Genomic DNA, 12,865 nt, shown 5'->3' with positions numbered 1-12,865 from the left:
GTTATGTGCCAAAGCTTGAGTGCCATCACATGGCACTTGTGTACTTAGCACAGAAGTGATTAGCTTCATTGTGTCAGAGGTGACTTCTGCCTTACAGGCTAATTGGCCCCCTTTCATCAGAGCAAGAATGTCACACCAGCCCAAGAGAAGTAGCTAAGATTTATTTCCCATTGAAGAGTGTCTGTTTACTAGGTCTCTCTGACCTAACTAGAAAAATCTGGGGGAAATAAATACTTTCTGTCCTTCCCTTTGTCAGGAATTGTGATGTATTAATAACGATGTAATTTAATCTGATAATAGCAGCAGTCTTAGTTTTAATTGGAATGGGTGTATATTGCCAAATTCATGGGAAATTTGTTTTAATCCATTTTACCAAATGGATCTTCAATCAGTTGCAATTAGTGTCTTGCATAGTTACTTTTGTAATGTCCTCAGCTAGTGATGAGGATCTTAGTGCAGTTGTAGCTTACTGTTTATCTTGATGGGTTCATCTCTCAGTTTTGCTAGATAAATATTTTTTAGGCATCATGAGTCTTCTCTTATTGCTCTGTAACAAAGATATGGCCATCAAACAACTGGAGGCTTTTTTTAGAACAGCTGTGAGCTGCATTATTTGATGTTAGCTGCCTTATTTTATGAAACTTTGTCATAAATCCCCAAATTTGAAAAAATAGGTACAGGAACAGATATATCCTTTTTTATGTCACATTAAGCATGTCTCATTTTGAATATACATACACTGTATGTTACGCTGCAGACTAACAAAGGGAGACAGTGGAGACCTTAGTTAAGAATATTCTTTCAAAATTTTCAGCTGCAAATTTATCTTAAACCACTCACAAGTTCTGAAAAACAGAAGATGTTAAGTATCACCAGCATAATATATTATACGTATATTATATATATATTAATATATAATAATAAATATCACAGCATGTCTGTGATAAGAACACAGGATTGCCAGCGGCATACAGGATTGCAAATGGAAAGCTGTGGCATTCACTTTGCAAATGTCTGTCATAAAGGCCCACGTTTCCCTTAAGCTGATCCAAAGTAGCCAGTACAACTTGTTCTTTCATACTGGTCTCATACCCAGTTCATTTTTCTTGCTCACAAAAAGGTAAAGACAATAAAGGTATGCTTTATTATGGAGAAGGTAGGCTTGGCTGCAGGGTCAGGAGAAGAACAGAAGGATTTAGATGTGACTGTGCTGAATAAGCAAATAGTCCTTTAGTGGACAGCTAGAGTTTGTGTGTCTAGTGGTTTCAAATGCTTGCCATGCAGATTATATGATGTTTTGACAATGAGAGTTTTTAGGAGGTACTTGGAGATCCGACTGGAGGCTGTTGTGACTTGTAACTGGTTTGAATGTGAAACTGATGTACATTTTGCAGTAGAACAAAACCGCTCATACTGCCAACAGTTTTGAGATCTAGGTATGTAAGCATGTTGCAGGTATCAGAATAAATTGTGCCTTCTTAGTGCAAGGTGTAGAATAGGGATTTTGGGAGTCAAATAGAGATTTGGGGGTGTGTGCAACATTTTTTTTTGTTCTTTCCAGATTCCTTTTCATACAAATCTAAAACTTGACATGGGATTAAGCATCTATGCAGCTCCCACCCCATCTGAAATAATAAAAGAGTTTTCTAAATCAAATCAATTTAAGTTCTTTTGTCTCTCCTCTGAAATAAATTCCCAGAAATAAAAACATTTTCACGGGACCTAAGGGTCTAAATTAATTTCTCTGCTGGTGGAGAGTATTTAAATATTGCCTGTCGCCTAAGGAGGTGAACTCCACTAGAGGGCAGTCCAGAGCAAGAGTGTGATCAGTTGCGTTGTTTCCTCTTCAGACCTTTGCTGTAAAGTCTATTCTTTCTGCATTCAACAGGGATTATCTTTTCAGCCTGCAGTATTTTTTGTTGTATCTAAACCGGATAAGCCGGTAACTATGTTATACTGAACAGGAACCGATATTTAGGGTTAAGCATGTGTAATTGCAAATCTATGCTTTTGCATGCTTGACTTAAGTGTGGGAGAGTGCAGGGTATTTGGAAAAACAGGAACTTCGGGTGGCATTTTTATATCTTTAAGAAGTTGTTTTATTTATTTTTATGTATATGTACACAGATATAAAAGTCTGTGTGTATATATTACAATTATGGTGAGATCTGTGAGCCAGGCTGAAAATTTTCTGAATGTAATTTTGTGCTCTCCTTCAAACATTTTGTATTTGTGCTCATAGTTGCTTCTAAAACTTCTGCACTGGTTTGCTCCACTGACCTGTGTAGTTTAGTAGAGTGATAATGTTCAGCCTCTGATTTTTGTCTGGATAATGACATCTTTCATTTTGTAAGAATAGGTGTTTGTTACTTAACTGTTACAGTTAGATGGCTACCTCTTCCAGGCATTTTACATGTCCGTAGTTCCCGGGGCAAACCATCTCCAATGACAACAGATTTTGTTCCCACACTAGCTTTGTCGGTTCAGAATTCAGATCAGAAGCAAAATTATGCATTTTTTTCTGGTTAATCTACTGTGACCTGTGAAAACTAATTAAACATTCCTTAGAACCTCTAATTTTAACCAGAAAACCTTGTTTTGAAACCAGGCTGCTATAATGTGTGAAAAGGACTTAAAAAAAATCATGTTTCTAAAATACCACTAGAAAGATGCATTACTTGTTGCCTGTCACCTTTTCTGAATATAGTATAGTGTTTGAGGGATCAGTGTTTGTCCTTACCAGAAGAGCATTGCAAAGCATTTTATAGTTGTTCTGTCTACATACTAAACACTTAATTTTCAGATGTTTTCTGTTTATGAAAACATTTGTGTGAGCAGACGTGTTGAGATGTCTTTTCTTTCTTAATAATTGAGGCCAGTACATAATTTCTCACTTACTTCAATATGCTTTTCACTATTCAATTAAAGTTGTTTTGAGTATGTTTTTTTTTTTTTTTTTATTGAGCAAGATTCTGTGTTTGAAGTGGCCCCACACATTTAAATGGTTTTAATGCTACAGTTCATTCCAATGAGATAATGGTATATGTCTAGTTAGAGCCCTTCAGAGCATTTTTGGGTTGATCCACCTTATTTTATTTGCTAGTTCTTTGATGTTTGAAAATGAAAACACTGTTATTTTCTGTGAAGTGTGTGAATATGAAAAGAAATGTCACCAGTTGTTCTCTAGGGTCTCAGTCAGCTGTTGTCAGAGACATGGTTTTGAATAAAACGGGGTAAACTGGTAGGTTTTTTTTCTTCTCTCTTGTGAGTAGTGAAGTCAATAAGGTACAGGTTTGACCATAAGAAAAATGTCTAATCCTTTCTTCTGACAAGTTTATTTTGAGGCCACATTGACAAAGGTAATGTGTTGGCTGTCGTATCCTGATATTTATTCCCTGTGACACAGAGTGTAGAAGTTGAGTTCTTCCTCAACTTTGCACAATGTGGATCTGATGTCTCTAGAGAAATAGCAGGTAATTAAGATAATTTGTGGCGTAATGGGGAAATCGGTATGGCTAGTGGCAATTGTTTTGCCTGGTATGATTTACTAAATACTAATTGGAGTAGCAAAGTGCGTTAACTCCAGTTTGAAGTGATCATTGTTCTCTTGCACTGTACATTAGAAGCCATTTACGAATTTTGTATGTAACAGCCTTGGTCCAAGTGGAGGAGCTGAGGAAGATTACCCCAATGACTAACTTTTAATTGTGTGCTGTAATGAACATAGCCAGTGCTTAGACCATTGCATCTACCAAATAGACTGTCTGTATATAGAAAAAACTGTTTTGGGAGAATTATTAAAAGGAGTTTAGGAGATTAAGGAAGTTTTATCTTGCAGTATATGTTGAAATATTCTTATTTTAATACTGTCCTCACAGCTAAGAGTAATACAGAAACATTGCCTTAAAAGTGCCAGCCAAACTAGGAATCTTGTCTGTGACAGATATCTCCTAACAGTTGGCTTCTGCAATTAGGGGATTTCTCCTAAAGATATTTGAAAGGAAAAAGAAAGCATAAGAATAGCTTTTGGATTTGCTACCTCTTTGAGGAGGAGGAGAGACTCTAATATCTGAGTCTTAAGGGCTCTGATGGTTTCTATTAGTTCTAATAATAGCAATCAAACATGTTGCTCCTTCCCTGATGACTTCTCCCCTCTGTGGTGGTGGTCACTGGGTCCATAAAAAGAAAACCAGACTTGGCTTTTTGACTACTTAAGGTCATTACATTGTACAGGTACAGTATATTAACTGTCTCCAGTTTCAGCCTTAAATTATTAGGTTATACCATGACTGAACAGGGCAGTAACCCCTGGCAGAGGAATAGGATTAGTGTCTGGATTTGTAACCTTTTCAGTTGATCCAGCAAGACCTCCTCAGTGGGAAGATTTTGTGGTGGCTGTTGAAAGAACATGTTGAGTTAAAGCAGACAAAAGCAAGACAGCATCCTTCTGGCTATAGCTGTTCATTCAAAGTTAATTCTATAGCTGAACAAAGCTGTATTTATGTAGTTCTGTTAAAGTTTTTCTGTATTTTGTGTTTCATTGTTGCTAACCCTTGCCAAACAGATTGTGTGTACTTGCTAAAGGGCCAGCCTTCCCCTCTGTTCTAAACAATGTTTTATTTCAAAGGTAGTTCTATTGATGTGGAATAAAGTAAGAGATGTAGGAGAGGAACAATTAATGTGTCTAAACCACAGTTCCATGATTTTAGTATCGCTTGTGGTATTCCAGGTATCTTTATGGCAGAGTGGATATATAACTCAAGCAGCATGGGCCCAGTTGGACAGCAGTTAGAGGCCCGTAGAGATACCATGCAGCCTCGAAAATGACATCTGAATCCCACCTCAGCTGACACAACAGATTAAAAAAGGGATTCTACCCAAAGTGAATGAAACATAGGAGGGCAAGGAATCTGTCTAGAATTAATACTAAAGACATCATCAACCTGCACAGGATAAATCTAACAGTAAACTCTTAAAAATATGCAGGAATTAATAGAATACCATAGCATTCATTGGTTGTACAGTGTGGACAACTTGTGAAAAAAAGCTGATGAGTAATATTAATTCGTTCCTTTTTGTACTAATATGGTAATATGTGCTTGTCATACTTGTCCTTGATGGAATTACTAATTGTTCCCTTTCTGTTTTAGGTTATGGTCAGACTGGTCCAATGGTTCAGAGAGGTGGATATGATTCCATTGCAGCTGCTGTTTCTGGTCTCATGCATATCACAGGGCATGAGGTATGGTGCTCAACTTAGCAATCTAATAGCTTTTTTTGTGCTCTATATGAAACCTGACGCTGCATGGAGCAAGTTAGCTTATGCTAAGACGTCTGTTATACATGCCCTCCTGAATCTGACAAGAGACATATCTCTGGGAATCTAAGAAAATGATAGTACTGACATCCTTCAAGTATCTCACTCCAGGCTTACAAAGCCAACACCAGAGAAACAGAAAATGTAAGACAAATGGTATCCTAAACCTCTAGTGAATAAGCTGGCAATTTATGCCAACCTGTTAATGGCCACTTGTAGTCACTTCAAGAGCTGTAATAGACATATTGTTGACACCTGGATGATGGAACCATACATATATATGGGAATTCTCACCTATGCTTTGATACTGATATTCCCTCTTTGAAAGAGGGAATTATGAAACCATCCAAGTAACTCTGACAAACTTTTTCATCATCCTGCCTGAAAATAAGCAGAGAGATGCCATTAGTGTTTCTGGAAAAGATTTATGTGCTGCTATTTCCACCTATATCCAAGGTAGCTCCAATAGTGCAGGAAGCATAGAGGGAGTCTAGTATCTGGATTTCAGGGATGCATAGAATGTGTGTCTTTACCTTGGAAAAATGCTGGTCAAGTAAGCGTTTACTTAAGCTGACTTTGAATCACCTACAGAGCAGGGGATGTTGTCTCCAAATGTTGCTTAAGTGAGATAGTGTTACAGGTCTGTTCTAGGCATCATAAACATTAGTTTCTGTGGTGGTGCTGTTGGTACTCTGGAAGCAGTAGTGCAGATCTTTAGAATATGATACTTGCATGCCCTAGATAAACAAGGAATTAATCAAGTTTATGTACTTAGTGTCAGATACTCATGTTTGTCTGGGTTTGTTGAAAGCTAACCAAGCATGATCTGGATAACTCAACTGTAGGATTGATATTCTGCAGATAGACTTGTTTTCTGCTGAGAACAATGGCAAACATCCGAACTCTGTGCCTTGTGGCAATTATTGTTACCAGAGCCCTCCTTCCTGTTAAAAGAAGAAGAAGAAAAAAAAAAGTCAGGCATTGTTAGACTGAGTAAGCTGAAGGATTTCGTGCCTAATGTCCTACGACAGTCTGCCCATTGCTGCCATGTTAATGATACCCATAGGATGTTCCATCTCGGAAAAGACATGAAGTTGAGCACAGTCCTTGCAGGTACTTCTCCTCGAATGTATAATGCACATATGCACTAAGCAATGACTGACCACAGTAATTGTAGTGTAAATAATCTTTAGATTCTGACCCTGGTGTCTGTAGAGTGAAGGTTAATATTTCCAATTCAGTGCCAGAAACTTCATGCACACCTCAAAATTTACCAAACAAAATTGAATGGGAGTACAAACTGGTAGAAAGGGGCAAGTGTTGTTGGTACCATATGAATTATGTATGTTGAAACAATTGAAAAAAAAAAGGACCCTTGTAAAGCCTTGCAATGATATGTGAACGACAGAAAATACAAGTGTTATACTGAATAATTGCATATAAGTTGTATTATGAGAGTAATAGTCCTCAGTGGCCATTATGAAGATGGATTTTATTAAAAGGCTGTGGTAAGTTGTACACTGGAAATCCAGATGTTCGCATCACCTCACCAGGACTTGAGGCAATGTAATCATAGGAATCATTTAATCATTGTTAGTAACAGTTCTGTCTATTCACTGGGGGCTCTTAACAATTCATTTAAACTTAGTCATTCTCTTGCATGATTAAAATAAACATGCTAAAACTTGCTTCTAATTTTTCCTTATTTTAAGTTGTTTATATAGTATTTCATCAGTTTCCCAAAACCCTTTTCTGATGTATAGTTCTGTTTGAAAGACTTAAGTGGTCAATGACTCCAGAGAAGCAAATGTGCCTTTTGTTGTTGTAGTGAAAATTTACTCACGTGGCTTTAAAATCATATTGTCTGCTTGTTCGAAAGTTACTTTAAAATAATAATGTATTATTAATAGTAAGATTTTCCATGTTCTACATTTATGTTCATGTCATTGGGTTGTACTTAAAATTCTACAAAACCAGCTCTGAAAAAAAGTAGAAAACTTTGTTTCAGTCAGCATGTGGAAAAGTGGCCAAAGCAAGGAAGAAAAAAGAATCTTACTGACTTTTCGTGCTGTCATACTTTTAGTATATGAGTTCCATGTTATCTAGTCAGCAAGTAATTCAAGGTTTAATAAAGTAACATGACCATTTGAAGCATAACCTAGTAAACTAGAATATGATTTTTTTTTTCCTTAAATAAAATTGAAAGTGCCAGTCTTATAGACTAGGAAAAAAGTTATAACAGATTGTCTTGGCTGTGTACTGCATTGCAGTAGGTATGGATAAATCAGCATAATAACATCAGTATAGCAGTGCTCTGTGGAAACTTCCCATTAAACAAGCCATTGAATGTGCTTGCACAGTGGTCTTAGAGGTGTCAGCTGATGCAGTAGACAAATTATAATGAATTAGAGCAACAGTAGCAAAACATCTACATACATCACCAAAGTGCTTAATTTTGAGGTATGCTAATATGTATTTACAGTTCCTCACTAAGCATTTTAGTAACAGGATATTAAAAATATGTCCTGTATCTGACATTTTTAAAATGGATAGAACTAATAGCAGTATATATTCCACAAACTTTATTGGGTACTGAGGCTGTGCCTTCAGTCAGTAAAGTCTTACTATTAAGCCATGAAATCAGTATATTACCAGCACAGGATTTTGAGCAAAACTTAAACCTTCATTAAGTCTGTCACATATATAACATTAATTTTCTTCAATATTTTATATTTCATGTAACAGTATGATTTTGGAGGCAGTGAAGAGATCAGTGGAAGAGATGGAAATTTCTAACTGAAATGTATTTTATTCAAGCTATCTTTTTATAAAGGGGATAAAGTTAGTGTAATACAAATGTGGAATGTGCCAAAGATATACAGTAATATAACATTTGGCGCACAGTGTATACCTCCTGAAGGAGAGGCAATATCATATTCTTTACACGTCTGATTTTTAAGATCTGAGAGAAGATTCTTGCATAAAGAAATCCTGAATGGCTTGCCTTTTTTTGCTAGGAAATCATTGTTACTGCAATGACTTAATGCTAATTATTTTGAAATGCTTCTGAGCAAAGTTCTGAACCTTGAAATCGGGCTGTAACTTCTGCAGTATTGCAAAGTTACATGCACAAACAATTGCATTTGTGCTAGTGTTTTTGGTGATTGTACAAAATCAAACCCATTCAGTGTACAGTGGAATGTCATCTTTAAACCATGTTTTCATGTGCAGAAATCTGCATGGAGTTCAAGCTCTTACACATGTACTTGATTACCTCTGTATTAGAAATGTATGACACCTGTGAAATTTGAAATTCTAGTGTGTGTATGAAAATTTACAAGCAATAGTGGGGAATCTGTTCTGTGTAAATCTGTACCACAAACCCATTCTGAATAAAAGTAATTGCTTCAAGCAACATTGTTTTTCTTTACACAAATTAAAATATGCTAAAGGAGGAAGTTTACACTGATGATACTTTTATTGTCCTGGATGACATAATTTATAGGTATTTCCTGGTTAAACGTTACATTCCAGTTTCATATTTGATGAATAGAAAGATTTTATTTTATATTTTCAGATACATCCGTACCAGATGAATATCACTTTGATGAAAATGTCTATGACTCATTAAGGCAGTAACTTGAAATTAATTAAATAAAACCCAATTTGGTTACAAATTTCCTTCCATCTTCAAGTGGATTATAACATGCATTTTTTGGTATTTAGAGTTATCTTTATGTTGGTGCATTCTTTCTTGCTGAAGAAATATTTATGTTTTACTGAACACGAGACAGCAAGACATGATTGGGATCTATGATACCAGAGGGGCCATTCTTCAGCTCAAAACCAAACAAACTGCAACAAAGGAGTACACGTGGTGTATAGCTCAGAGCTGTTGAAAAATAAAGCCATTGCTGGTTCATATTAGCTTCAGTAGCTATTTCCCATCCATAATGACTACTGGACTTTGAATATTTTTATTAAGCATGTCATTTCAGAACAATTTCCATTTTTAGTGGATCATTTTTATATTACTGTTGTGAGTTTGGGTAGAGAAATAATGTCAAAAGGCAAAAAAATAACTGGAGTGGAAGCTTCCAAAACGTGTTGTGGCTATCTCTGGGCCAGAATATGTTCACAAATTGTAAAGAATTTAGCAAATATAAAAACCTAGGAATAAAAGTGTAAACTAGTGGTAAGATTGAGCAATACCAAAGTGCAGTGATGGAAGAAAAGGTCTGCTGTACTGGAGTGGATCTTCATTGTTTCAATGAGCAAAGGGCATGTCCTGGTGCTGCCTGTAATTAGGGTTCAACCCAGCCCTTGAGCCTGGATGGCAGCTTTGTTTGCTGAAATAAGTATTTTCTCCCTGACTAGGGTTACATGCTGTCCCTCTACCAGAACAGTAATACGACTTTTGGCTGGCAGAGGTGATGGTGTTTGTTACTTTTAAAACTATTCACTTGAATAAAAGCTACTGGGTAGATCCTCATAATGTTAGCTACACAGAAGTACTGCTGTGCTATGAGAAGCCCTGTCTAAAGAAAAGTTTCTCAGTGCGTGTACCTTTATCCTTCCTATAAAGCAGCTTTGTACCACTTGTTCTGCAGCATAGAGGTGAAAACCTGAATGACTCTGTTGCATAGTACTTACAGCTGTGCATCCTGCCACAGGAAGGCTGGCTTATGGCACAAGTGGACATTAGAAGCAGATTAAAGGGTGAAGATGGCAGCTACTCGTGGATCTGGGTAGAAAGACCAAGGAAGAGCACAAATTGTGTGGATTGCTGCAGAATTCTAGGTTGTGGAGTATTAGGATGAAGTAAAGCTAACACGTTAAAAATAATGTAGCAGTATAGTGCTAGTAGTTTGTAGAAGTGTTCTGTAAGGGGAAATTCTGGAAGTATTTTTAGAAATAAAGGTGAACTTTTTACTTAGGCAAAGGAAGTGTTTGCTTTAAAATGTTAGGTGGTTTAGTACTTGATGAGGTAAGTGCTGGAATCAAAGCTCAAGAATTCAAATTCACCTGTAACAATCTATTAAAATTGTCATGATTTTTATATCTTCAGGGTGTAGTTTTCTCTATCAAGGATGAAATAAATGACTCTTTGAAAACAGTGGAAAGTGTTTTCAAACTAAGAATGTTGCTGCACATCTGTTTGCAAAATTTTAAGTCTTCTTGATTTCCTCTTATCCTAGCAGCTTGGTTGCAATGAAGAAAGAACAGTTTAACAAACTGAGAACTTAGAGCAGATAATGTGGGCAATTTTTTTTTTTTTTAATTCTGATTTGTATTTCTTTGTGATAGCTCTGAGGAGCAAGCATCTTCTCACATTCTATTTAACATTCTCAGTAGGCCTATGCATACAAAAATAAAGAATTTCCTTTCCTATTTTCCCCCAGAGTTGGGTACAAGGTGAGTGGTATATAGATGGAACCTTTGAGTTGTCCTTTCCCTTGGGAATCTGAAGTACTTAAGTGTAGAGTATGGAGAAGAAGAAATAAGAGATTCTTTGAAAACCTGAAGGTACTCACTAAAGGAAGAGTACACTTTAAGGATGTGTAGTTTATGCATCATCCTTCATGTGTACGCTTTATATAGTCACAGACTAATCCTTACTGCAGTTTGAATGATAGTAACTGAGATTTTTTTAATTTTTGTCGTATTTAATACTGATTTTATAATTTTGTTTAGTTACTTTTATGATATGAATAAAATAGCAGCATTTTCCTTCTTATATAGAAAATACTGTACCTGTACTACAGTCTTTTTTCCTAGACTTGACTTATTAATGCAATTGAAAATGCAGTATGATATTATTTTTCTTAAAATATTTTTTAACTTATACATGATTTGATACCAGGCTTATGTAAATCCTGTTGGAATGCAAAAGAAAAAAAAATGTGGTGAAGATAAGTTTTAAATGTTTTACTTGAAGCCAAGACACTTTTAAAAAATATAATTATCAGTAAACATAACGCTTGCAATCTTACAAGTATGACTGCACTTGGAAGTTTAGACATGACTAATTAATTCTGTAAATTTCATTTAATTGAATTTATGCTAGATTAGTTTAAAGGCATTTATGCAATTTTTGACAAAGGTTATTATTTATCAAATATACTGATTTTAAGTTGAGTTATGATTCACTTAAGTGCTGAAACTCCGAAACAGTCGGTTAGCTTTGCATTGGTATTTGTGGACTGAACTTCAGGGTAAGCAATTACTGTCAGAAAGAGCATCCAACCACAAACTTTTCAGACTAGGAAATGGGAGAATGTCTCAGAAGCAGCACCTTTTAAGCTCCTATGATAAAAGCCTACCTTGACTGAAATTGTAAGTTCATTTTGCCATTGACTGCAGATGGGCTGTATTTTGTAGCAATGATTAGGGAAGTTCTGAAACACATGAAGTAAACCAAAGGTTCTTCCCTTGATGCTTGAGAAAGGAATGACATGCTGAAAATGGAGACTTGAACCACCAGCTTTCCAGTGATTGTTGTTCAGAAGGTCAAGGAGTTGCACGTACTTACATGTGTAACCTGTACATGTGTAAATAAAAATAAGTTGGTTTTGTTTTCCCACTGAAAGCCTGTGGTGTGTATATTGGAAAATAAAACCCCTGAGATTTGGCTGGGGGAGGGCCAGAAGAAGAGGGAGAAAAAGAGTGAGAAGAGCTAAACAATATGGTTCTGCCTGTCGGACAGACATGTACCTGGGTCAGTGTACTGTGGAAATTCTTTAGACCTTTGGCACCTAGGCTTGATGAAATTCAGTTTTCACTGGATTCTCTTGTCTCTAACAATATCTCTTTTCTTTTTGCACTGGTGAGTTGAAGCATTATGTTATTAGGCCAAAAAGTAGCACAATAAAGCATTCACTATTTGTAGCCTGCAGCGTTGTGAAGTTAGTGTTGTGTAGGTACTGCAAGAACATCTGTTCTTTGGTGGTAATTTTTATACTTTAGTTCATTCAAAGATACTCTTCTTGCAGAACCATGTAAACACTTTTTTTCAGATGAGTCTGGTGAAGAATGTACAAAACCACAAAAAGTAATGGTTTGCCTCTGCTTGTTTTCTTTTCTGCTTTTTTTTTTTAAATTGTTTTGTTTGTTTTTGGGTGTTTTCTTCTTTTTCTTCAGGATGGTGAGCCAGTTAGACCAGGAGTAGCCATGACAGACCTTGCTACTGGGTTGTATACATATGGAGCAATTATGGCTGGTTTACTTCAGAGGTATAAGACGGGGAAAGGACTGCACATTGACTGCAATCTCTTGTCATCTCAGGTAGGAGTTCTAAAATAATTGCTTTTAGTTGCAAGGATGTTTGAGCCATTTAGATATAAATTAATGCAAATTAGTGCAACTAAAGACAACAATAATAATGAAAATAATGGCGTTAATGACAGTTTCCTTATTCTGCAACTCTGGTAGTGACCATTTTATATGACATGGTTATTATAGTTACTACTGCATTATATTTGGTTTTCGCTTTTTAGAAAGGACCTCCACACTCTTTGAAACATTGGTTAATTAAGGTCTATAATATCC

At 36.1% G+C, this 12,865-nt stretch overlaps 1 protein-coding gene across 6 annotated transcripts in view; it reads left to right on the top strand.

Moving 5' to 3' along the window:
* The window catches only part of SUGCT (succinyl-CoA:glutarate-CoA transferase), a 337,849-nt gene that overhangs the window by 36,168 nt on the left and 288,816 nt on the right, over positions 1-12,865 (top strand). For all 6 annotated transcript variants that reach the window (XR_008732070.1, XR_008732068.1, XR_008732071.1 and 3 more), the window contains exons 7-8: positions 5,151-5,242; positions 12,458-12,601. Coding sequence is in view for 3 of the 6 variants with exons in the window: in XM_055709366.1 (XP_055565341.1) it covers positions 5,151-5,242; positions 12,458-12,601 (236 nt within the window). In the remaining 3 variants the exon portion in view is untranslated. The remainder of the gene's footprint in view (positions 1-5,150; positions 5,243-12,457; positions 12,602-12,865) is intronic.

This window comes from Falco cherrug, chromosome 4, assembly GCF_023634085.1.
Source record: "Falco cherrug isolate bFalChe1 chromosome 4, bFalChe1.pri, whole genome shotgun sequence".
Classification (NCBI taxonomy): Eukaryota; Metazoa; Chordata; class Aves; order Falconiformes; family Falconidae; genus Falco; species Falco cherrug.
This window is presented reverse-complemented; position numbering and strand designations above follow the sequence as displayed.